Here is a 25,789-nt window from a genome sequence, read left to right as displayed (position 1 = left end):
TTTCATTCATTTGCTTTTAATTTCCTCTTAATATTTTATTTAATCTTCAATTGGATAACTAATAAGTATGTTAAATTCATGATGACAATCACACTGAGGTTTATGACAATATAATGCCCTTGCTATAATTAACAACTGTTCATAACTTTTAAATTTGGGTGTTTAGATTATTAAGATATTGAGGACTTTTAAAAATTCTTTCCTAATGCTATTATAAGTAATAATTCATTGAACACTTTTGGAGAGAGAGCACAAGTACTTAGAGCCAAAATGGTTTCTAAAGATGCACAGGATGCCATGATTTTGGTGTGTTTCAAAAACTAAATCAATAAAATCATTAGATCCATCCACCAATTCTTTTCCACTGTCTCCAATTTTCTGCAATTTTTAATGATTTGTTTCTTTTTGCTTTCACAGTTTGGTTACATTATTCTGAATTGCAATTAACTATATTTTTGGAAAGTTTGATTTACAATGAGCTCCTGGGCTCTGAACAGAAAAGGTGGCCTTCAGTACTGTAGACACTTCTTGTCAGACAATGGAGTATTCCATGGTAAGTTATCTCAGTTACTTTTCAATCATGATTTCAAGTGATAAACTGATCTTTAAATACAAGAATAATGCACGTATTCTGGAAACTGATCAAGGTATTTATTGAGACAATGATTGATTCTGCAACAGCTATGTGTATACACATATATTCTGTATATTGCTGTATTTTTTAAAATCAATTTCTTTCCAATGAAAATTGGAGCACAAACTTCATTTGTGGTACAGCTTAGGAGCTGGGAATAACTGAAATTCCTTTAACGACATTAACACCTCTAATTTGTTGCATGGGTGTTCGTCTGAATTTTTTTTTGCTGATGAATATAGTGAATGGGAAAGAGGGTATGATATTTAGATATCGGAAGAGTGGGCTGATGAACCCCCTGTGAACATCTTGCGTTTCAGTGCAACAATGTGCATCAATCCTCTTCACGCTTCATCCAAAGAAGGTGTCTGCCCTTCAGATCCTCTCCAACTCTTGCTATTAAGTAGAGTGGAGCACATATTACAATTTTCAAAACCCAAAGCAGTTCTTGATTGACGTTTGTCTCAACTGCCTGGCCACTTGAAACAAATATTTGGAATTCATTCCTTTCAGTGATTGCATGACTTTGTACCACCTCAGGATCTCATTGGTTGGATACAGTGTCAAAGCAATGGTCAGGGTATGAAGGGATACGGGTGGAAGGTGGGAGATTGGGGATGAGAGGAAAAATGGATCGGCCATGATGAAATGGCGGAGCAGACTTGATGGGCCAAATGGCCTAATTCTGCTCCTATATCTTATGGTTTTATGGTCTAACATTCCTTGTGCTCAAGCAGTTAGCTTATAAACTTGTTTAGAAGTACAAAATGATCAGGAAGAAATTAGCTACTGCAGAATGAATTAACCTGGGTACTTTTTTGGCAATGTTGCAAACACCTGCAGAGATTTTCTTAAACCTTAGATATTGAGTTGAATGGCAGCAGTAACTTTCAATTATCCGGAAACTATCTACTCCCGCACGATATGATTCACAGATTCCTCTCCATTATTGGTGTTCAGGCCTGTTGCCACATGTACTGAAACATAGTGCAAAGCTTTTGTTTTGTGTACCATCCAGACAGACCATTTCTTGCACAATTGTATCATAGTAGTGAAATGAAGACAGAATGCAGAGCATGCTGCAGTTACAGAGAAAATGCAGAGGATGTAATTGACTGCATGTCACAGATAGTGATTTTGATGTTCTATCAATTACTTAACTGGTTCCCCTCTCCTTCATGCAGATACAGATATTTGAAGATAGGTGACTGTAAAGTTGCAAAGTGTATGAACAACTATTAATCTCCAGGTGTTGAAAAGTGTACAGCTAAGTTTATAGATAGGAACAAAGTTTTCTAAGTGGTCTCTTGTTTTATTGAATTGAATTGTCTTTATTACTTACGTCCTTCACATACATGAGGAGTAAAAATCTTTAGTTAGATCTCTGTTTAAATGTGCAATGCGCAATTTATAGTAATTTATAATAAATAGAATGTACAACAGGACAGTCAATATAACATAGAAATATAATTGTCTCAGCATGAATTAATCAGTCTGATGGCCTGGTGGAAGAAACTGTTCCGGAGCCTGTTGGTCCTGGCTTTTATGCTGCAGTACCATTTCCCGGATGTTAGCATCTGGAACAGTTTGTGGTTGGGGTGACTCGGATCACAAAGCTAGTCCTAAAGCATCTGTAAAACTAGAATATTATTGTTGGTTTTGCCTGTCAAATCCTTTGCCCCTTCCATGATGTACTTGTCCTGGTTTCACTGACAAATTCCAAAACACTCTAGAAATGCATGCGTATTGTTCTTAAGTCACAAATTCCTTTTAATAATCTCAGTGGCGTTTTTCAGAAGTCAACAGATTAGTTTATATTGTCCTGTCACTTGTAACAATAGTCATGCCTGATCTCAAACTCATTGGCTAAAAGTTCTTATCGTGCCTAGATTTGTTGATCTTACCTTGTCTCCCACTCCACTATTGCCTCAAATTTAAACATCCCCTCTTTTTATTCCTCACAACATCTCACTTTACTTTACGTGCTGCATTCTACAACCCAAAAATTTTCCAAGCCCCCTTTGATCCTCCAAATATTCGGAATTTTTTACATACTTTGCCTAATTTTTGGTGGCTGCACCTGTAGCTTACTGGGCCAAAACCCTGGAAATTCCTTTCTTTTTAAGGCTGTGTCTCTATAAACCAACTTTTTGTTACTTTCATCAAGCCTCTTTTGGGTTTACATCAAATTTACATGTTTTACACTTCTTTAAAACACATGTACCAAGAGAAAGTAAAAAGCTTTTATTTGCATGCCACTCAGACAGATCATTTTATACATAACTACAACAAGGCAGTACAAAAATCAAAAAAAAAACAAATTCAGAATACTGTATAGTGAAGATTTGGGACTTTCTTTCTACTTAAGTGTTGGAGCAAACTAAGTTGCTGCAGTTCAAAGGACAGAATATTGATAACATCTGATTATGTTTTTGTGTGCATTTCCCTTGGAGATATCTTGCTGAGGTTATGTTTCTGAAGGAAAGGATCATCAAGTCAACTCAGATGTTGGATTCGACTGTTTAATTTTCATTGTTTTTTTTTGAAATTTAACAATTAATTACCTGCTTGTATGCCATCTTGGACAATGTCTCCCATCCTCTACATAATGTACTGGGTGGGCACAGGAGTACATTCAGCCAGAGACTCATTCCACCGAGACTCAACACTGAGCGTCATAGGAAGTCATTCCTGCCTGTGGCCATCAAACTTTACAACTCCTCCCTTGGAGGGTCAGTCACCCTGAGCCAATAGGCTGGTCCTGGATTTATTTCCATCTGGCATAATTTACATATTATTATTTAATTATTTATGGTTTTGTATTGCGATATTTACACTCTATTCTTAGTTGGTGCAACTGTAACGAAACTCATTTTCCCTCGGGATCAATAAAGTATGTCTGTCTGTCTGTATCTTAAGTGGCCTTTATATGCATACCAGTTAATGCGAAGTAAACGCTATACAAAGTATAATTCTGAAAGCTTTTTGTTCTTTCATTAAGTGAATGATTGTTTTCTAATTCATTAACTTTTACTGCAGTATTGACTAAGTATTTTCTAATTGGTTTATCCTTACCTATAGATTTGAACAGATTTTTTCTTATCTTTGGGTATCAAAGTAGCTGTTTTATGCTAGGTGCCATCTTTGGTTTCTCTCTCTTCAAGTAGTAGACCTCTGTCCCTGTTTGTTTCAACTTCCCTTTGTTCTAGCAACTCCTAATAAAGCAACCACGAAGCAACAAGTTTTATGCCTTGATCCTGACTTCTAAAAGAACCTTGGATTTAAACACCAGAATCCAACAATAGGCGTAGTCAGCAGAATATTTCCAAGTTTTGAATTTCTTACACTCAAAGACAAAAAGAGAAGTTTTTAGTGTGAAACAAAAGGGGTAAAAACTTCATTTCAGGTTCCTCTATTGTCTGACAGGAAAAAAATAAATCTGCAAAAATGAAATGCATACTGGTAGGGCGCATTACTGTAGAGCGCTAATTAAATATGCAAGCCGATGGAGCAACAAAAATTAAATTTGCATAAGCAGCGAAGCATGGATAAAAAAATTAAGTACCTACAAGCCAGTGGATTGCATGAGAAAACTTCTGGTCAAGATGGTGCCTGCATCAGTCGGCACCTTCTGGTTAGATCATGAAACCATATATTTCACTTTTTATGTCTTTTATGTTTGTGTTTCTTCTCAAATGTGATTCTGGAACTTTTGGAGCCTGTGATTTGTCAGTTGGAGATTGTTTGGGTGTTTCAGCACTCTACAGTCTCCGAGAGGATTCCTGCAGGCGGGGGCAGCATGAGTGAACCCTGTGATGAGAAGACTGCTGGACAGCTATGGGGTGGGATCCGATGTTTGACTCCATTTTGCCAATTAAGGCTTCCATTGTTTGCCGATTAAAGCGACAAGGGAGATTGAAACATTGAGGCAAATGCGAAAGATGAGCGCTGATTGCCTGACTTTTGTTTGCTGGTACGATTGCTCTGCTCAGAAATGGGAGACTGCCTTTTGATTGCCGTTGGGATCACTCTGCTACCGAGAGGAGAGACTGCCTTTTGATCACTGGTGCGACCGCTCTGCTGTGGAGAGGGAAAGGCCTGATGCTGGACCTGGAGAATGTTACCCAGGTTTTCTGTGTTTTCAATATGGACTTAGGCTATAGACTTTTTTCAGTCTCATAGTTTTTTATATTCTGTGTTATTTGCCCAATCTTTCTCATTTTTTGTATGCAGGAAACGGGAATTTGGTGGTTGATGTGTCTGTTCCATTTTTGTTTGTTTTTGTGTGGGGAGAAGGAATTTGGGGGTTTGATGATAGTGCTGCCGTTCTTTACTTTCTTCTTGGTTTCGTGGCTATCTGGAGAAGAAGAATTTTTGAGTTGTGTACTTTAATAATAAAATGAACCTTAGAAAACTTAAATATGTGCAAGCTAGCAGAGCATAGAATAAAAAGAATTAAATTTGGGTTGCAATACAACCTGTTAAAATTTTGGCTGTAAACTATTAATATTTTGGGATTGTATTCAAAGTAGTTAAAAAGTACATACGAATTGAGAGTGAATCAAAACAGTGGCCAAAGTCACAAAATGTACTAAGAACTCTTACCTAAATGAAACATTTAAGTTTTATAAAACTATAGAAAAATTCTGGGTGAAATATACCATCAGTGTTGAATCTAAGGAATTGTAGCTTCTAAATGACATTATGAAAGTATGGGATGAGACCCAGAAGATGGCTACTACTGTTTCAGGGAAGACCGCTTTGTCAGTTTGATCAAATGTGTGAGTGATTGTATGAGTTAATGAGTTTAGTAAAGTGTTTTTAATAATCGAAAGAAACGTAAAACTGGTGATAAACCATATATCAGCATGATAGAGACGGTAAAAAGTTCGAAGAGCACATCTTTTCATTAACCGAATGAGTGAAAGAACAACATGGTAATTCAATTGATGTGTATTGTACAGCATTTCAAGGCAAACTAAAACAAAATGGAAAAGCACAGTCGTTTCTTTGTGGGCAGTCTGCTGGTGTTGATTCCAGTGATGTTGCTGGTGACATTAGTATTGCTGAAGCCCCACCTAAAGAATTTCAAGCAACACACATAAAAATTGCTGGTGAACGCAGCAGGCCAGGCAGCATCTCTAGGAAGAGGTACAGTCGACGTTTCGGGCTGAGACCCTTCGTCAGGACTAACTGAAAGAAGAGATAGTAAGAGATTTGAGAGGGGGAGGGGCAGATCCAAAATTATAGGAGAAGACAGGACGGGGAGGGATGGAGCCAAGAGCTGGACAGGTTGATTGGCAAAAGGGATATGAGAGGATCATGGGACGAGAAGCCTAGGGAGAAAGAAAGGGGGGGGAACAAAGGATAGGCAAGGGGTATAGTGAGAGGGACAGAGGGAGAAAAAGGAGAGAGAGAGAAATATATAATAAATAAATAAATAGATAGATAAATAATGGATGGGGTACGAAGGGGAGGTGGGGCATTAACAGAAGTTAGAGAAGTTAATGTTCATGCCATCAGGTTGGAGGCTACCCAGACTGAATATAAGGTGTTGTTCCTCCAACCTGGGTGTGGCTTCATCTTTACAGTAGAGGAGGCCGTGGATAGACATGTCAGAATGGGAATGGGATGTGGAATTAAAATGTGTGGCCAATGGGAGATCCTGCTTTCTCTGGCGGACAGAGTGTAGGTGTTCAGCGAAACGGTCTCCCAGTCTGCGTCGGGTCTCGCCAATATATAGAAGGCTGCATCGGGAGCACCGGATGCAGTATATCACCCCAGTCGACTCACAGGTTTGTATCTTCTGTCTGATGGAAACGGAGAAATTACTACATCAGAGAGGCCTTTGATTAATTTAATTGATTTTCCTAGGCCGTGTAAAGTGCAGACAAATTCAATTGAGGAGAATCTTTGTTCCCTGATAGACTGGACTGTGCTCACAACTCCCTACATTTTCTGATGGTTTTGGGCAGAGCAGTTAGCTGTTAGGATGCTTTCTATGATGCATTTATAGAAACTGGTGAGCATCTTGGGTAGACGCACAATTCCTTCGCCTTCTGAAGAAATACAGGCACTAGCATGCTTTCGTAGCCATAATGGCTGCATGGTTGGTCCTGACAAACTAGTGATGGTATTTATACCTAGGTTCTCAAAGCTTTTAACATCTCCACCATGGCACTCTGCTCCCTCCTTCCTGAAGTCAATGAGCAGCACTTTTGCTGACATCGAGAGAGAGATTATCATCATAACACTGTGGCATTACGCTCGGTATCTTCTTTCTTTACTCTATCTCATCATTGTGTGAGATCCAACCCACTAATGGGATGTCATCTGCGAACATGTAGGTGAAATGAAAACAGAATTTGACCCCACAAGTTGTGATTATGAGTAAAGTAAGGGGTTAGAGGAAGCAGCCTTGAAAGGCACTAATGTTGAGGACAATTATGGTGGAGATGTTGTTGCCTCTTCTTACTGATTGTGGTGCGTTGGTCAAGAAGGCAAAAATCCAGTTGCAGAAAGAAATGCTGAATCCTAGTTGTTAGTGTTTGGAGATGAGATGTTAGGTGAACAACAAAGCGCATTCCAAAGGTTCATTGAGAGGATGCAAGGTCTCAGAGACTATCCTGAAGATTAAGACAGTCAAAAAGTAGATAAGGGACAAGAGTTCATTTCAGTCTCAGAATCAAATGGCAGTTTAATGCAGCATCTTGTTTGGAAGTTTGAAGTGCAAGTAGTTGGGAGTGTCTGTTCAATAAAGCCTCCAGTCTTCAAATCGATTCTAACCACTCAACGGACAGAAAAATATCCTATAAGACTATTAGGCTGTTAGTTCTTCTGACATGGTTGGTGTTTACCTCTCTGCCACAGTTTAAGTATCTGCTCAGCACAATTTTTTTGGGCACAGTATTCCACCTTAAAGCAAGTTCTTAGGTTGTTATAGTTTTCCATTTCACTGTGGAGCTGTTGTAAATTTTCTTCATTTATATGCTACTTATTTCCAACATAATTTTTTTGACATTTCTCACTAGAGCCTGATATTGTGAGATTATTGTCATTTCCTTGTTGGGAAATAAAGTATTTCTTTACAAAGTTAGATGTATCAGGTATTTGTTTTCCTCATTCACTTTCTGCAATGTAGGTTTACCTTTTATTGCTGAAGTATTTTTGTGCGATATTTTGTGCTGAAAGTCTGTGTGTTTTTTGAGGTGCCTTGGTAATTAGTTTTTCTTTTAAAAACCAAAGCCGGTGTATTCTCCTCCATGATTCATCATTGTTGACCTTCTTGACAGTGGAAAGATGCATGTGTGTAATGCAGTCAGGAACTCAAATGGTCAAACTGAAGAGTGGAAGCAAAGGCTTGGTTCGTCTCTTCTACTTGGATGAAAACAGGACATGCATTCGATGGCGTCCGTCGAGGAAAAATGAAAAGGCGAAAAGTATGTGTATTTAAATCTGCTTTCTAATTATTTTGTATTAAAACATAAATATGTTATCACTTTTACATTTGTGGAATATCACTGGAGCTGGATGGAACAGTGGTACAGCAAGTAATGTTGCTGCTCCTGCTCATCCTACAGTGCAACTTCAATCCTAACTTCAGGTGCCATCTGCGTGGAGTTTGCATGCTCTTTCTGTCACCGAGTGGGTTTCCTCCAGGTACTCCAGTTTCCTCCCACATCCCAAAGATGTGCTGGTAGGTTTTTTAGCTATCTTAATTTTCCCTGGATAGAGACACAGTACATGGCAGAAAAATTTGGGCAGTTGATAGACATGTGATAGAAAACAGGCTACGAGGAAATAAATGGAGGAATGACAATGATAGGAATACTCTGAGAGTTGGCATGGGCTTGATGGGCCTAATGGAACCCTTTTATTGTAAGGGAATAAGATAAATCAATTTGTCTGATCTGCAAATTAGTTGCAAACTGTAACAAAATTATGAAATGTACAGATGAAGTGAAACTGCATGGTAAAATGTATATTATTCAGGATCTATTTTAATACTTAAAATGAGATTGTTCGTTGAATAACTTTGCCATTGCTGTGGAAGCAATACAAGAGCAGGGCAAATGCAATATTCCAGAAGACCTTTAATCCTGGGATTGAAAAAATATAAATGTAAGTAAACTTCCAAGTTGACTTTCCACAGATTAAGTACTAATGCTTTCTTTTGTCTCATAATAACACACTGACAATTTGATGTTCAGCACATGGACCTGAGCACGAAATCAAACTGTTTCATCTATATTTAAATGAAAAGGCCAAGTTAAATTAAGTAGATGAAAATTGTAACCTAAATGAGAAGATGTTGTATGAAAATTAATGTATTAATATGAAAATGACTTGCAACTTTCTTCTTCTCTCCCCAGTTACTATTGATTCTATTTGCAAAGTTTTAGAATGGAGCCAATCTGCCAGCTTTCATCGACGTGCTGAAGGAAGCTTTGATCCAAGCTGCTGCTTCAGCATTTACCATGGAAGTCATATGGAGATACTGGACTTAGTAACCTCCAACTCTGAGGATGCACGCACTTGGATAACAGGGTTAAAATACTTAATGTCTGGAATCAAGGATGAGGATTTGCTTGCGAAAAGATTGAAAACTCATAATCAATATCCTTGTTTTTGTGACACATACCAACAATCAATATTTGTCTTAGTTCAGTGAAATCAAATCAAAATTAACTGGGTTTAAATTTATACTCCTTTACAAGTTACTAGTTCACTTTCTTGATATTTTTCGATAGTAAATTTAAACGCTCAACCTCAGGATTACAATCCAGTGCCATAGGCATTATGTAATTATGTACACATCATATTCATTCTCTACTTACATATATTTAAATATGAATCCAGTGAAGTTCACCACAATTTGTTTAGCAAATATTCTAAAAATGTATGTATTTTATCACAACAGCGTCAGTATAAATATTCCTATCGATTTTTCTGCCGCTTTATGGTAAATAATACACTTACAAATTAAGATGATCATAATGCACTGACTTCCATGGTAGTCTTTCTTTAATTTCATTTTCAAATGGATGAAACAGATGTTTGAAGAAGCCGACATGAATGGGGATGGGTTGCTCCACATTGAAGAAATCTATCAACTGATGCATAAATTAAATGTGAATCTACCTCGCAGAAAAATCAGACAGATATTTCAGGTTAGTTACTTCATCAAATTTCCCTTAAGATGATCAATATGGTTTATTTTCTAAATCCTTAACTTCTCTTTAGAATTAAGTAATCACTTCTTTGAAGTGATTTGGGTGTTTTAATTATTGATGGATGGTTTTAGAAAATAACATGGAGGCAGAGCCAATATGCGAGCCAGGGAGGTGGTCAGAGGGGCTGGATCATGTTTTGAAACCTCGGCTGCTGGCTGGGTGGGAAGCAGACTGGCAGTTGGGGCTGTTGATTGATTGAGTGGGTGGGGACTATGGCGTGGAGGAGCCTAGTAGTTTGGAAAGGGTTAGTTTGTAGCCTATGTCTGCAAAAGGGAGAGGGGCGGGTTGAGATTGAAGGGGGAGGGCGGGAGACTGTGGAATACTCCAGAAGTAAGGGTAGCCAAAAAAGGGGTGCATCAAGTGAAAGACCTGAAGTAATGGGGGACAACAAATTGAGGAAAATGGGTGAATTGGAGGAATTTATAGTTCTGTATAAAATTAAAGGTCAGGAGGAAGGAGAAGGAGGATTTAGAGCCCTTAATCCTTTGAAAGTGGCAGCAGCATTAGAGAACCAAATAAAATAGGTAAAGGATTCCAGGCCAAGATTTTGTCTAATGGATTGCTGAAAATTTGTTGCAAAGATATTGACCAATATAACAGTGCTAAAATGGTGGAAAAATTGGTTGTGAAAGTGGAGTGTATTGCTCTGAAAGAAAGGAAGGGAGTTAAGGGGGTAGTGTATGGTATTTGGTCTGGCATGACTGAAAAGGAAACTTTGGACAATATTAAAGGTGGTTGAGTGATTGAAGCCAAACGATTAAAATCGAGAGAAGGTGGTAATTGGGATTCTCCTGTTCTTCTGGTTTTTGCAGGTGATATTCTTCCAACTAGAGTCTATCTTGGGTGCATGTCTTATCAAGTTAGAGAATACATTAGGCCTCCCATATGCTGTTATAATTGCCAGAGATTTGGACATGTTGCTGGTTCATGTCGAGGTAAAAGAAGATGTATGAAATGTGGAGAGGATCATGATAGTAAAGCATGTCAGGCAGCAGTGCCTAAATGCAGTAACTGTGGAGGGGACCATATAGCGGCGTTCAGAGGATGTGAGTATTTTAGTAAGGCAAAGGAGATTCAGAATGTTAGTATCCAACAAAAAGTATCATATGCTGAAGCAGTAAAGAAAGTTGATAGAGAGCAAAGGATAAGTAAAGAAAAGATTGGGAGTCAGTTCATTCCGAGTTCTCCAACTGTGGTTCCTTCAGGCATGTTGTTGATGACTAAAGAGTCTTTTTTGGCGTTTGTTGTTGATGTACTGGTTGGGGCTACAACTACAGCCAAGAGGTCGGATATGATAAAAGTAGTTGTTGGAGCTGCAGAGAGATTCCTTGATATAAAACAGATTTCGCCAGAAAAATTACATGAGTATATGACAGACAAACAATCACTGAATACTTCCTAGTTGTCGGGATCAGGGAGTACAGAGGAGCTTTATGTGGATGGAGAGGCCAATAATTAGTATTTGGATGTTTTTAACATTATAATGGAATGCAAGAGGTTTATCTGCAAATGGTCAAGAATTAAAAAGATTTGTTGGAACTTTTAAAGACAAGCCTGATTTGATCTGTATACAGGAGACATGGTTAAAGCCTCATTTAGATTTTGTGATCCCTGGATATGATAGTTTGAGAGCTGACAGAACAGGTAAATCTAGTGGAGGGTGTGCAACTTTCATAAAAACAGGACTCCAGTTTAGAAGACTTAATTTTAAATCTAACCTTGAAATTGTGGCTGTGGAGGTTTGGAGCTCTCATGGTCAAATAACTTTGATTAACTTTTATAATCCAGGTAATATGATGTTATCAGATTTGGATGAAATTATGAATAAGGTAAAATCCCCAGTAATCTGGGTTGCAGATTACAATGCCCATAATCCAATATGGGGTAGTGAAAGTAAAGATAGTAATGGAGCAGTAGTAGAGGAGTTTCTAGATAAATACAACATAGTACTGCTAAATGACGGAAGGCCTACAAGATTTAATATTGTAAAGAATACTTGTAGTCACTTAGACTTGTCTATCACTTCCTCCAATTTAGCTAGGGTTGGGGAGTGGGATGTTATGGACAGATACACACTAGGAAGTGATCACTATCCTATATTATGTAGATTTGGTAGCAATTTCATAGTAGAAGTTGAGGAGAGGTCTGCTAGATATAATTTTTCTTTGGCCCATTGGGGTGAGTACCAGGAGAAAGCTGTGGATATAATAGAAGAGATTAATAGCGAGGGGTCCATAGACAATTGGAATGGAATGAATCCCTCTGTTCTATAATTCATAAAGTTGCTCAGTTGACTATTCTGCTTAATAACTAAGGCTCGAGCATTAGTTCCGTGGTGTAATAGAAATTGTGATATAGCAGTAAGAAACAGAAATAGAGCTCACAGGAAATTAAGAAAGTACCCAGTGTTAGATAATGTTATGGAGTATAAAAAGGAAAGAGCAGTAGCAAGGAGAGTAATTAAAAATGCAAAGAGGGATAGTTGGAGAGGACTTTGTGGAACACTGAGCCCTGAGACACCTATAAAGCAGCTATGGACGATCATTCACAGAATGTCAGGGATATATAGGAAACCATCTATCCCAGCTTTGCTAGAAGGAGATACTGAAGCTGTAAGCAATAAGGAAAAGGCTGATATGTTTGTAGAGGTGTTCCAAGTGTTACATAGTTCTGGAGAGTTAGGTGATTTGAGAAAGGAAATTATGTTAAAGGAAAGTTGGAAATTGGACAGGAGTTTGGATGATAATAGCTCCATAAATTTGTTTTTCTCCCTTCAGGAGTTGCAGGAAGTTGTCCAATCAGGTTCAAACACTTCTCTTGGTAGGGGTGGACTGTGTTATGAATTGCTTAAACATTTAGATGACTCTATTAATAGAAATTCTAGCATTGTTTAATGCAGTGTGGAAAGAAGGAAAGTTACCAGTAGAATGGAAGCATGCAGTGGCAGTTCAAGTTTTAAAGCCAGGTAAGGATGCGTCTAGTCCTAGTTCATATCGACCTAGAGCTTTAACGTCAGTGCTTTGTAAAACCATGGAATGAATGGTCAGCAACAGACTTGTTTATTTTTTGGAAAATAGGGGACACTTTACTGCCTATCAAAATGGTTTTAGAACTGGAAGCTCAACAATGGAATCTGTTGCCCTTTTAGATCATGATATTAAAAAAGCATTTCAAAATAGAGAAGTAATGGTAAGTGTATTTCTAGATATTGAAAGAGCATATGACTCACTATGGAAGGATGGCTTATTAATTAAACTCTATGATGTGGGAATTAGAGATAGAATGTTTAATTGGATCAAAGATTTCCTTAAGGAAAGGACAATTCAAGTAAGAATAGGTGGAACAAGCTCCAAGTCAGTTAAAATAGGTAATGGTACCCCTCAAGGAAGTGTCATTAGTCCAGTTCTTCTTAATATCATGATAAATGATATCTTTGATCAGGTAGGAACAGGATTTGGCAAATCATTGTTTGCAGACAATGGTGCAATCTGGAAAAGAGGAAGAAACATCAAGTATATTTTAAGGCAGGTACAAAAGGCTTTAAGATCAGTTGAAAACTGGGCTAATAAATTGGGTTTCAGGATTTCTGCTTCTAAGTCCAAATATATGATTTTTGCCTTTAGAAGAAAGATTCCTGATTGTGAATTGTGTCTATATGATTCTCCACTAGAAAAAGTCAAGGTATTCAAGTTTTTAGGTGTCTGGTTTGATGAAAGACTTACTTGGAGGGTTCATATAGATAAAACAATTGGAAAGCATGAGCAAGTTTTAAATGTTATGAGAAATATTGCTGGATGCGTCTGGGGAGCAGGGCGGGAAACTATGTACTTAATATGTATCTAGCTATGATTAGATCAGTTATAGATTATGGTTGTATTGCTTATGGTTCCGCTGCTATGGCAGTGCTTGGAAAACTAGACACCTAAGTGCTTTGGACAGCACAGTGTCTAGTTTTCCAAGCACTGTTGTGGAGCTTTTAGAGCAACATCAGTCCCGGCATTATGTGTGGAGATGATGGGAGAAGTGCATTTAAGGCGAATTCAGTTGGGCCTGCAGTATTGGGTAAAACTAAATGGAGTCAATCACGGCTATCCATCAAAGTGTCTTTTGCAGGGGAAGTTGGAGTGCCAAAGTAAAATTAAAAGATACCCATTTTTAGATTTGGTTAATAACTGGGCTGAGAAATTGAAACTGACTGAGGAAGACATAGTTGACCAAATTTGCTTGCCACCCGTCCCTTTTTGGCTCTTTCCAGAACCAGAAGTAGACCTATTCCTCCTCCTTCAGCTTCAAGGAAGCAGTGCAATTTCATCAGCGTTGATCACAAATTAATATTTAAATAATAAATGAGGATCTTATCTGAAGATTTTTACTGATGGCTCAGTGGACCCAGAGAGCAGTAGGGCAGGATTTGGGATTTATGTGTCTCAACTTGGAGTTAAGATTGGTCACCGGGTTTCAGATGGTGTTTCTGTCTTTGCAACAGAATTATTAGCAACCCTCTGGGCCTTATGGTGGATAGAAGACTCTCGACCACATAGGGTTATCATCTGTTTGGATTCTGCTGCTGTCTTAGAGTCTATAAAAGGGAGTAAATCAAAAGCTCATCCTGACATAGTTATTCAGATTCTCTTAGTGTTGTTTAGAGTAGGGAAGATGGGTAGTGCAGTTAGATTTTCATGGATACCTGGGCATGCTGGGGTGGAGGGAAATGAAATTGTGGATGGCATTGCAAAGTCTTCCTTACAGAGCAGGCAAGTAGAAATTAGGGTTCCCCTAGGCAGAGCAGAATTGAGAAGTAGGATTAAAAAAGGTATAGAGAAGAAGTGGCAGGAGGATTGGAAAAATGAATTAAGGGGCAGGCATTATTTTTCTAGTCACCCACTAGTTAAAAAGGTCTCTGACTGTTACCTTCTAAGTTGTAGAGATATGGTGAAATTTACAAGACTTAGGTTGGGGCATTGTGGGTTAAACTATTATTTAAAGATAATAGGAAAACATCCTGCTGGATTATGTGACTGTGGTAGTCCAGAGACAGTACAGCATGTTTTGCTGAGCTGTAATCGATGCAAAATTGAAAGAAGCATGATGTTCAAGAGGCTATCTGGCTTAAATTTATTTTGGTTTTCTATTAAATCTTTGTTTGGCCATCAAGAGAATCAACATCTGATTGAAGAGTCTATTATTTAGTTTATACATGATATGAGGTTGTATTCGAGAATTTGAGTTCCTTGAAGTTCTATAATTAATCATACATCCTGCGGAGGGCTGTAATACGCCTAGATGCATGTAAACAGCTGGAAATAGAAGAAGAAGTAGTAGAAAATAACATGATTGAACAGGATCAACATAGGTTTATGGAAGGGTATTTGCTTAGACTGATATATGGTCGTTCCTTGAAGATGAATCCATTAGAGTGGATGAGGCACTGTAAAACTGATAATCTGGGACACGCAAGTCTAGGTGGTACCAGACTAGCAGATTTCCAGATTATTAGCTGTAATTTTATTAACACTCAAAAAGCTTTCATTTCATTTCAAGATGTCCACAGTGTTATAATAAAGTCTACAGTAAACTGATAAGTTTCTGGGAAGTGCTAGAACTTGAAACATTATTTCTTAAGAAGACCAAAATGCATAACAGATACCCTCCTTCCCCAACCCTTTTATTTCATGTTTTAACCTCTATCTTTGCACTACTTCAGCAAGCTCATTTGTTTCAAATTTTCCATGGTGCTTTTCAGCACTGATGTAATTTCAAATGTTTTTGCACTTCAGTCATTTCAGACCCATTTCATCCTATATCTCGTTTAGGTGTTGTTTCTGAGTATATGGTACAAGTCTGTTCATATTATGGTAAGTGGAAATAAATTCACCTGATGCATGAACAAATTAATTAGACCATAAACCACCGTCTCCACATTCCTGAGCTCAGTTTAGAAGAAAGGTAGGATGTGATTTCAAGAATATGTCAATGGCACCTTATTGTCAAAGCTGTGTCAGGAGCAGTAAGTAGATCTGCTGCATATTTCCATCAGACTTCTTGTACAAACTTTTCACTTTCCCAGTTACTTTGACGTACAATTGTTTTATTTTATTTCCTTTCCCTGTCTCTGGATGAACATTTGCATAATATTCCTATATTGTGCAGTTCAAAGTTCAATTTAAATTTATCGTCAGAGTACTTTTAAGTCACCATATACAACCCTGAGATTCATTTCTTGAGGGCATTCACAGTAAATACAAAGAAACAACAAAAAACAAGCAAAATAGTAATAATAAATAAAAATTAATTATCGAGATCATGAGATGATGAGTCCTTGAAAGTGAGTCCATAGGTTGTGGGAATAATTCAGTTTTGGGGTGAGTGAAGTTATCACCTCTGTTCAAGAGCCTGATGGCTGAGAGATAATAACTGTTCCTGAGCCTGGTAGTGTGGATCCTGAGGCTCCTGTATCTCCTACCTGATGGCAGCAGTGAGAGGGAGCATGGCCTGGATGGTGGGGGTCTTTGATGATGGTTGCTGCTTTCCTGTGACAGTTGTGCTCGATGGTGGGGAGTGCTTTACCCGTGATGGTCTGGGTTTTATCCACTACTTTTTGTAATTTTTTTCATTCAAGGGCGCTGGTGTTTCCACACTTCTAAGAAAGTGGAGGCACTGCCATACTTTCTTCATAATGGTAGTTACATGCTGGACCCGGGACAGATGCTCTGAAATGATAACACCGAGGAAATTAATGTTGCTGACCCTCCCCACCTTTGATCACCTGATGAAGATGGGCTTTGTCAATAATCAGTTCCGTGGTCTTGCAGAAGCTGAGTAAAATGTTGTTGTTGTGGCACCACTCAACCAGATTTTCAGTCTCTCTCCTATGTGCTGATTCATCACCACCTTTGAATTGGCCAATTGCAGTTGTGTTGTCAGCAAACTTAGAATTAGAACTATGTTTAGCCTCACAGAATTAAGAATAAAGTGAGTAGAGTGGGGGCTAAGCACACAGCTCCTTCGTGCACCCGTACTGATGGTGATTGTGGAGGAGATGTTGCCAATCTGAATTGACTGGGGGCTGCAAGTGAGGAAGTCAAGAGCCAGTTGCACAAGGAGGTATTACAGCCTAGGTCTTGAAGCCTATTGGTTAGTTTTGAGGGGATGTTAATATTGAATGCTGAGCTGTAGTCAATGAAGAGCATCCTGATGTATACATCTCCACTGTCCAGATATTACAGGGTTGATTGAAGAGCCAATGAAATTGTATCTGCTATTGGCCTGTTGTGATGGTAGGCAAATTGGAGTGGATTCAAGTTGCTCCTTAAGCAGGAGTTGATATGTTTCATCACTAACCTCACAAAGAACTTCATCAGTATAGATGCAAGTGCTACTGGACGATTGTCATTGAGGCAGATTACCATGCTCATCATAGGCACTGATATAATTGAAGCCTGCGTGAAGCATTTGGGTACCTCGGACTTCAGACAGTTGATCAGCACAGCCTTTATTACTTGGCCAGATGCTTTATTAAGCCAGATGATCCACATGGGTTCATGCTCCTGAAGGATACTTCCTTGTTGGCCTCAGAAACTGAAATCACCGGGTCATCAGGGTGTGTGGGAGTTCGAGAAGATGCCTCCATGGTTTGGCAGTCAAAGCAAGGATAAAAGGCATTGAGCTCATTTGAGAGCAAAACCTTGTTTTCATCTATTCCGTATGGTTTCAATTTGTAGGAGGTGATAGCATTCAAGCCCTGCCATACCTGTCAAGCATCCTTTAGTTTGGTCCAGAATTGCCACTTCGCATGTGAGATAGCTTTCCAGAAGTCTGACCTGAACCTCTTGTGTTTTATATGGTCACCAGACCAGAATGCCATTAATCTGGTGGATTATGGATCTGATGATTTATCTAGGGCTTCTGGATGAGGAAGATTCTGAATGATTTTGTGGGGACACATTTATCTACGACTTTAATAAAGTCCTTGACAACTGTGATGTATTCATTCAGATCCTCTGATAAATTTTTGAATACTGCCCAGTCCACTGACTCAAAGCAATCCCATCTTCCTCCTGCGACCACCTCTTTGTTGTCTTTATTTCTGGTTTTTAGGTCTCATCTTCATTTTATTTTCCAGTAATATTTTAGAACATCAGAACCTAACAGTACTTAATCTGAACAGTGTACAAATAGGATATTTTTTAAATTATCAAATTATTTTTCACTTTGTCTTTTTAGTATTTCCAGAATAGAATATAGGGTAAAAAGATGCCTTATTTTACTGTTGTTTCGCAGTTAAGTTCTGTATTAACTTGTACACTGGAACAAATGAAATATCTGCATAGAGGACCAATTTGCATGGCTGCAGTATAGACCACAGGTTATGGAAAATTTGATTTACTTGAAACCACCTTGCCTTGGACTGAAGAAAAGAGACTTATAGAATATGTGTACATTTAAGAATTTTGAAGTTTATTTGGTCTAGAAAGTATAATAAAAATAATTCTGTGAACTATTTGAAAGCTAATGGAAAATAATACTCCATAAAATGTAAATTATGTTTTTTAAAAGTGTAATGGTTTTAAATAAATATCTTGGGCTTGAGACTGCTTAATCAGAACGGCTCTGGCAATTACCCTCTTGCAGTTAATGTTTCCATAGCTACACATTTTCTGAAGCCCTCCAGGCCTACCTGTTCCAGCTGTACTTGAACGTAGAGCAGTGCCTGAGTCTCTGTTGAGAAATTTTAAAAGTTAAAATAATTTTAAATAAGTCAGATTCCAAAAACTTTTTGTTCATGATTGAATACAATTCTACTTCAATGTTTACAATACTTGTCGATTACTGCAAAGTGAACTTGATCAAAAATTCCCCTCTCTGATTTTTCTAATCATCCTGAGTTTGAAGATTTTAAAAGTCTGCCATTCTTGAATGTTGAGCAGTGCCTGAGCCTGTTTTATGAAATTTAAAAAGTTAAAGATAAATTTAAGTATTAAAATATATGCAAAATCTTTGGTTTACTTAAAATCTATGTTACAAATTAATTGAAATTTACAAAATGAAATCAAATAATTCAATGTTCACAATTGAAGTTCCTATCACTGACGGTCTGGAGTTTGACTTTTATCATTGGACAGATGAAATAGATATCTTAAATAATATGATTACAGAAATTGAGACTAAGCTTCAGTATATTATAAAATTTAAAATCAATCTTAATGGGTGGATTGTTATTGGTTGCATATTTTGCTTTCTGTATTTATCTTCATTTCAAATAAACCATTGAAGACTATTATGTATATTTTTCAATTTTTAAATGTTAGAACTGTTTTCAATATGCAATCCAGAAACACGGATGAAGATGAGCTTTTTATTTGCATAGGTTTGTGTCTGCAAAATTATTTACAGTTGCATACACTTTAGAATAGAATGTTTCAATTATTTCTTTCCTTGAAGATATCATTATTTAAATACATTATTGGAAGCTAGATATCAAAGCTGTTACTTTATTGTTAAGTGCCTCTGTGAAGGGGAAAATACTATCTTCTGGGACAGATTTAATGGTTTCGTAGTCAGCCATGATCTAAAGAAGTTCAAAGGTTCTGAATAGCTTGTTATAAGTATTCCAGAAAAATATACATAAAACAAAATAAATCACAAAGGAAAATAATATATGCATTGAATTAAAATCTGGGCACGTAATGGTTTAATGATGTAGCTTTAGGAATTATCACAGGATGCATGCCTCCTCTTCGTACAACTTTTGATTCCTGCTGTTCTTCAGGGTCCAGTGGTGCTAACCATTCTTATAAACAATTGTGAGTGGAGGCCTGCCCTCATGCCAATAATAGCTAACATCTAAATCTTAGGAGACTACAAATGGACATAAACAAGTTTAATGAAGAACCAAGATTACAACAGATGGACTATAATGTGAAACTACCTATTGCAGCATGCAAAGCAATACATTTCATTTTAAAAGGTGTGAGAGACTTGAAAATGTTGGCATTAATATAGAGTTTGAAGAACGTTAATCTTAATACAGCCCCCTCACCAGGCTTGTATGGAAACTTGGCTAACAGCCACAGGATTCAGTGGTGAGAAGGCCACCTTTCATAAGCAATAGGTGTCTAGAGTTGGTACGATTTGGGCTCAACCAAGCAGAAATGTCGTGATGTTCCAATTAAAGAAACCTCAGTTTGAGTGAATGTTGTGGAAGTACTGCCCATGCGCAATTGTTGGTCGTCAAGAAATAACAAGTCATACTCTGCATAAAATTATAAGCAAAGTATATTTAAAAACATCAGCTTTATCAAACAGTTAGTAGGAAAAAGAAAAAAGGGAAAAATTAAATGGTCTCATTACAGTTAAAACCAGTCTAAATGTGCACATCGTTGGAGCTCATATTGAAGTTGTCTTTTTACTCACTCAGGGGACCCATAGTTTGCGTGAAAGCACACACCACATTCCAAACTACGCTTGAAATCCATCTCAAGCGAAAGGGCTCTTTCTCTGGAGTATTGGCCCTTCCTCCTTGGAGCTGTTCACCTGCACAAAGCACACAGTGCAACAGGGTGCTCCATCCCACGGTATCTTCAGCCATCTTGCCTTCTGTCCTTTCCGCAGCTTCCGCCAGAAAGACCTCCAACCCCATCGGTGTCTGTCACAAATTTCTCTCCGCCCAACTTACTCGAGAACCTTCTCCCAATTCCACCATCCTGACGGGTTGACACAATATTCCCAAGTTGAACATCACAGCCCCTTATCTGAAACCCAAACATTATCAGCAGGACACACTGCTTCGACGGAGAGCAACTAAAATGAAGTACCTACAGCATAGCAGTAAAAATCTTAACCAGGGCATTACATTAGTATAGAGCAAGCAACTGAAATACCAGTGGTATTACAGCCATTAAAATATAGAAGTAAAGGGGACACAAGACTGCAGTTGTTGCAAACTCTGGAGCAATGAGCAAACTGCTTGAGGAATTCAGTGATTCAAACAGCATCTGTAGAGGTAAAGGGATAGCTGATATTTCAGGTTGATACTCTGCATTAGGACTGAGAGTTTGAAGGAGAGTTGGCCACCATAAAGAGCTTAGAGGGAGGGGTGAGGCAGTGGCTGGGCAAGCATTAGGTAGAACCAAGTGAGGAAGGGGTTATTGAGCAAATGGAGCCAGGGAGGAGTGAGATGGAACTGTGAGACAGTGGCTGTTGTGTGAGAGATAAAGATATATGTGGAGAGAGGAGGGCAAAAAAGTGCTGATGAAGCCAAGTCAAGGAGGAGAGAGGAAGGTGAAAGTGTATATTAAAGGTAGATGACTTCACTTTCCATCCTCTGGTTTTACCCCTCATGCTAATTTTGAAATATATTGCTGGTCATTCATTGTCACTTGGTTGAAATGTTGGAACTCTGTATCCAACAGTAATTTGGGGGTTCCAGTCGCAGTGGTTCAAGAAGGTTGCTGATTACCAAGTTCTCGAAGCCAGTTAGGGATCGGCAATTATGGTTGGTCTGTTGGTGACATTCAATTCCTGAAAAATGAAAAGTTAAAATAAAATCGTTTCTCCTCAAAGACTTTTCTGAAATGATTGCGGAGATTTGATAGCCATAGAGTAACTAATTCACTGGCCTCTTGTGCCACAGAGCAGCATATAATCTTTTGTTCCTCTGGCAAGTGAGAGTGAAATGTAGTCAGTTCTAAGAACATAAAGAAAAGTAGGAATAATACTGGGAACCCATCGTGGAGAAATCTACAACTTTTTTAAACAGCTACAGGCACCTTTACCCCACATTTCTTTTTGGTTTAAGGACTATTGGCTATTCAGGTTCATTGGAGGCAACCTAAGGCTCCCTCTTACCCCCGTGATCGTGCTGGTGCCTTATGAATAGGAGTCTCTTTCTCCCACACTACCATGAGCTACGCATTCAGTTTTAATTTGTTTAACCGTAAAAATAAATGATCTATAATACTTGATTTAAGAAATACTATTCTATAAGAATTAGTTCACTTCTGTTTACACTTTTTATTTTGTATACAACGTTACATATTTTGCCATTAACAATTGTGACTATGCCACATTAACTTGTTTTAAATTGTTATTTTATCAACAAATTCCTTTGTTGTACTTTCATTGTCATTCATTGTTAAAGAAACGTTTCCAAATGGGATATTCTTTAAAGCAATATATAACAGTTTTGTAATTGGTTTTTGGAAGTTCTCGTGACTTAAATAAGCTAAAGTAATGGAGAGGATGTTCCATATTCTAGTCTGGATGTCAACAGGATAGTGAACACTTCCCACTTTAAGCATGTGAGGAGAAAAGTAAAGGAAAGCTTGTGGGACAAATGGTTTATTTCTCCTGGTTGATCACTATAACTAATAATAACAGTATAGAATCTAGAAGGTGATTTTAGATAGTTAGATTAAGTGGAAAACAGTAGAGATTAAATTGTGGAGAAAAAGAACATCTTATCCAGAATTATCTTGATAAAATACAAATCTTAAATTGCATCCATTGTTTGAAATGACTTGGTCCTTGAAGTTGGAAAACCTTTTCCCTTAATTGTTTTCCCCTTGTCTCCTGCCCTCTACCCCCAATTCCTAGTAGGAAGCTGACACAGGTGAAAATAAGGGCAAATTAAATCTTGAAGAATTCTCTGTGTTCTACAAGATGATGTCTTTGCGACGGGATCTCTTCCTATTGGTGAAAGCTTATAGTAACAAGAAAGACCATCTAACTGTGGAAGAATTTGCTCACTTTCTCAAATCAGAACAAAAAGTAAGTAAATTAAATATTGTGAATTCCTTTTTTATTTAGACAAGGATTGTTTCCAATATTAACAATTTTGAATTTTAGAGCATCCTGCCAATTTAAAATTTTTTGGTTTGCAGCTCAAGTGAATTAAAAAAAATGCTAGTCTGATTCAAGATGCAGACTGCAACATGTCATGGTAGTTTAATTGTTAATAGTGGCTTATATTTATGAATGGCTTTTAAGGTGCACAATCATTTTATGGCAGTATAAATGAGTGCTATCTAGTAATATTTATCACATTAGAGAAAAAAGAGTAGTATGTTTAAGGGGAAGCTTAAGAGATAAGAGAGGTTGAGAAAAGGAAGGGCATATGGAGGAAATTCTAGTCTGCTGGTCCCGTTAAATCTGAAGCAACAGCCACCAGTGATAGAGGAACTAAATTTGGAGTTCATCAAAAGACTGGAATTAAAGGACATGATAGGATTAGTAGAACTAGATGTAACTTCAGAGATAGGAAAGTACAAGAGATTTAAAAACAGTGGTAAGAATTTAAGATCAGTGCAATTGCTTAATTAATATTAACCAGCAAGCATAGGAATTATTGATGAAAATGACTTGGTATGAGTTGGGATGACAGTGGCATATAAATTCATTTATATTTTTAATGAATAAACTTTGTTTAAACAGTTCAAATGGAATTCCAAGGAATTCAATTCATATGTAATCAAGCTGTGTGTAAGTGATTTTTTTTGCATCACATATCATTTTCCTCAAGTTAAGAACATGAGATTTACCTTTATCTTTATTCTTTACAGATGTACAATGTGACAATAGAATATTGTATAGATATTATAAGAAAATTTGAAGTCAGCGAGGCAAAGAAGCAACAAAATCTCTTGGGAGTTGAAGGTAATGGGAACAATAAATGTGCAAATGATTGTAGGTAGAGATTGAGTCTCAGATTGTCTCAATACATCTCAGATTGGGTCCATGGCATTTTTAAGTGGGAGGGTGAACAGGCAGAAGTTGTGGAACATATTGGTATCAAAGGTAGGAAAAGGGATAGCACCTGAAGAGCAAATATAGGGAGCTAAGAAGCAGGACCTCAAGGATAGTAATCTCTAGATTGCTGCCTGTGCCACGCACCAGTGAGGGTAAAGTAGAATCATATGGCAGATGAACATGTGGTTGAAGTATTTGTGCAGGGGACAGAGTTTCAAATTTGTTGTCATTGGGTTCTCTTCTGGTAAAGGTATAACTTCTACAAAAGGGATAGGTTACACCCAAACTCAAGTAGTACCAATATCCTTGTGTGCATGTATGCTAGAGCTGTTGGGGAAGGTTTAAACTCTGTTGGCTGGGGCTGGGAACCAGGGTGATGGGCCAGAGGGTTGAGCAGTTGATGTAAGGATAGATGCAGCATGTAGAGAGACTGTGAGGAAGGATAGGCAGTGGATAGGGCATAAATGTCAAAGGGGTTGAAATGTATTTACCTTAATGTGAGAAGTATCTGGAACAAGGTTGATGAACTTAGAGCATGGATCAGTACATGGGACCATGACATTGTTGCCATTACAGGCTTGAGTGTCACAAAGGCAGGAATGTTTCTGGATGTTCCAGGATTTAGATGTTTCAAAAAGGATAGGGAAGGAATTGGGGGAGTAGCATTGTTAATCAGGGATATCATGATAAACTACAGGAAGGAGGACATCATGGAGGCATCACTTAGAGTCAGTGTAGATGGAAGTCAGAAACAGGAAAGGAGCAATAACTCCATTGAACATCCCCCCAGCCCCCAGAATTCCTTAGACCAAGTTGCTAAGAATTTTGCTTTAGACAGTGTTTCAGATTAGGTGAAATGTTCTAGAATTGACAGAGTTCTAGGAAGTCCCAGGATATCAAAATTATGGCTTTGTTTAACAAAAAAATGAGATCTATCCAGCAACATTAGCAAAGTTCTGAATTATAGTCTACCTGAGGCATGACAGTGCCAGCAGTGGAGTTGTTGGTAGCCTGAGAGTAAATACCACTATTTGAGTTCGGATTTGGGTTCAATGAAACAAACAGAGTTTGCTCAGATTGGGATTTTATGTCTTTTCTTTTGTTTATCGTGCTCAGTTACAAAGAAGTCTCTTGAGTTGCTGTCTGTGGTTTTCTTTTCTTTATTGTTGGTCTGAGTAAGTATGAGATGGGAGATGTAATGGAGCTAATTCCTGATCCAATGGGAATCTGCGGAGGTTCATGATATTTTGGAGAGGATTATCTCTCTGGTTGTGCATTGACTTTCTGTAGTTGAACTTTGTATTTGAAGTTTTTCACATTTAATCTGGATTAATATTTGATCTAAGTACCACCTGCAATTTCTGACACAGCAAGTTCAAAACCCTATTACGAAATGAAGTAACATAAAAATATAAAAGCAAATAGTTTTAAAATTTAGTATTTTTTAAAAATGCAATTGAGTACTAATGTTTAGTATAAACATACCTTGGCTTCTACTTTTGTGTTAAACTGCAACTCCATCCACCATTCCACTAGTAAATTGGTATTTGTGCTGTTATATAAAGGTCATTAAAGAATTAATGATTTTGGTGGGCGGAGCTAATAGGTAGAGAGTGCAAAAAAAAGTGCCATGTATATACTTAAGAGTACTTTGTGTTATGAAGACAGATTTCCGTACAGTTTCCAGATAGCTGGTGCATTATTCTCATTTGGCGTTTAAAATCAGAAGTGAGAAAAATTGTAATACATTGTAAGCTGGGACCGGATGAGATGTACCCCAGGCTACTGTGGGAGGCGAGGGAGGAGCTTGCTGAGCCTCTGGCGATGATCTTTGCATCATCAATGGGGACAGGAGAGGTTCCAGAGGATTGGACGGTTGCGGATGTTGTTCCTTTATTCAAGGGAGTAGAGATAGCCCTGGAAATTATAGACCAGTAGGTCTTACCTCAGTGTTTGGTACGTTGATGGAGAAGATCCTGAGAGGCAGGATTTATGAACATTTGGAGAGGTATGATATGATTAGGAATAGTCAGCATGGCTTTGTCAAAGGCAAGTCGTGCCTTACGAGCCTAATTGAATTTTTTTGAGGATGTGACTGAACACATTGATGAAGGTAGAGCAGTAGATGTAGTATATATGGACTTCAGCAAGGCAATTGATAAAGTACCCCATGCAA

The 25,789-nt window shown here is 37.9% G+C and overlaps 1 protein-coding gene across 2 annotated transcripts in view; it reads left to right on the top strand.

Moving 5' to 3' along the window:
- The window catches only part of plch1 (phospholipase C, eta 1), a 100,551-nt gene that overhangs the window by 13,592 nt on the left and 61,170 nt on the right, over positions 1 to 25,789 (top strand). Inside the window, exons 2-7 of one of the 2 annotated variants that reach the window (XM_072255355.1) lie at positions 418 to 553; positions 7,927 to 8,073; positions 9,007 to 9,249; positions 9,674 to 9,804; positions 22,465 to 22,635; positions 23,427 to 23,520. In XM_072255355.1, the coding sequence (XP_072111456.1) occupies positions 475 to 553; positions 7,927 to 8,073; positions 9,007 to 9,249; positions 9,674 to 9,804; positions 22,465 to 22,635; positions 23,427 to 23,520 (865 nt within the window). In that variant the 5' untranslated portion in view covers positions 418 to 474. Of the gene's footprint in view, positions 1 to 417; positions 554 to 7,926; positions 8,074 to 9,006; positions 9,250 to 9,673; positions 9,805 to 22,461; positions 22,636 to 23,426; positions 23,521 to 25,789 lie in introns of those variants that run through there. The other variant, XM_072255354.1, reaches the window with a different exon arrangement.

Source organism: Mobula birostris, chromosome 4 (assembly GCF_030028105.1).
Source record: "Mobula birostris isolate sMobBir1 chromosome 4, sMobBir1.hap1, whole genome shotgun sequence".
In the NCBI taxonomy this organism is placed as follows: Eukaryota; Metazoa; Chordata; class Chondrichthyes; order Myliobatiformes; family Myliobatidae; genus Mobula; species Mobula birostris.
This window is presented reverse-complemented; position numbering and strand designations above follow the sequence as displayed.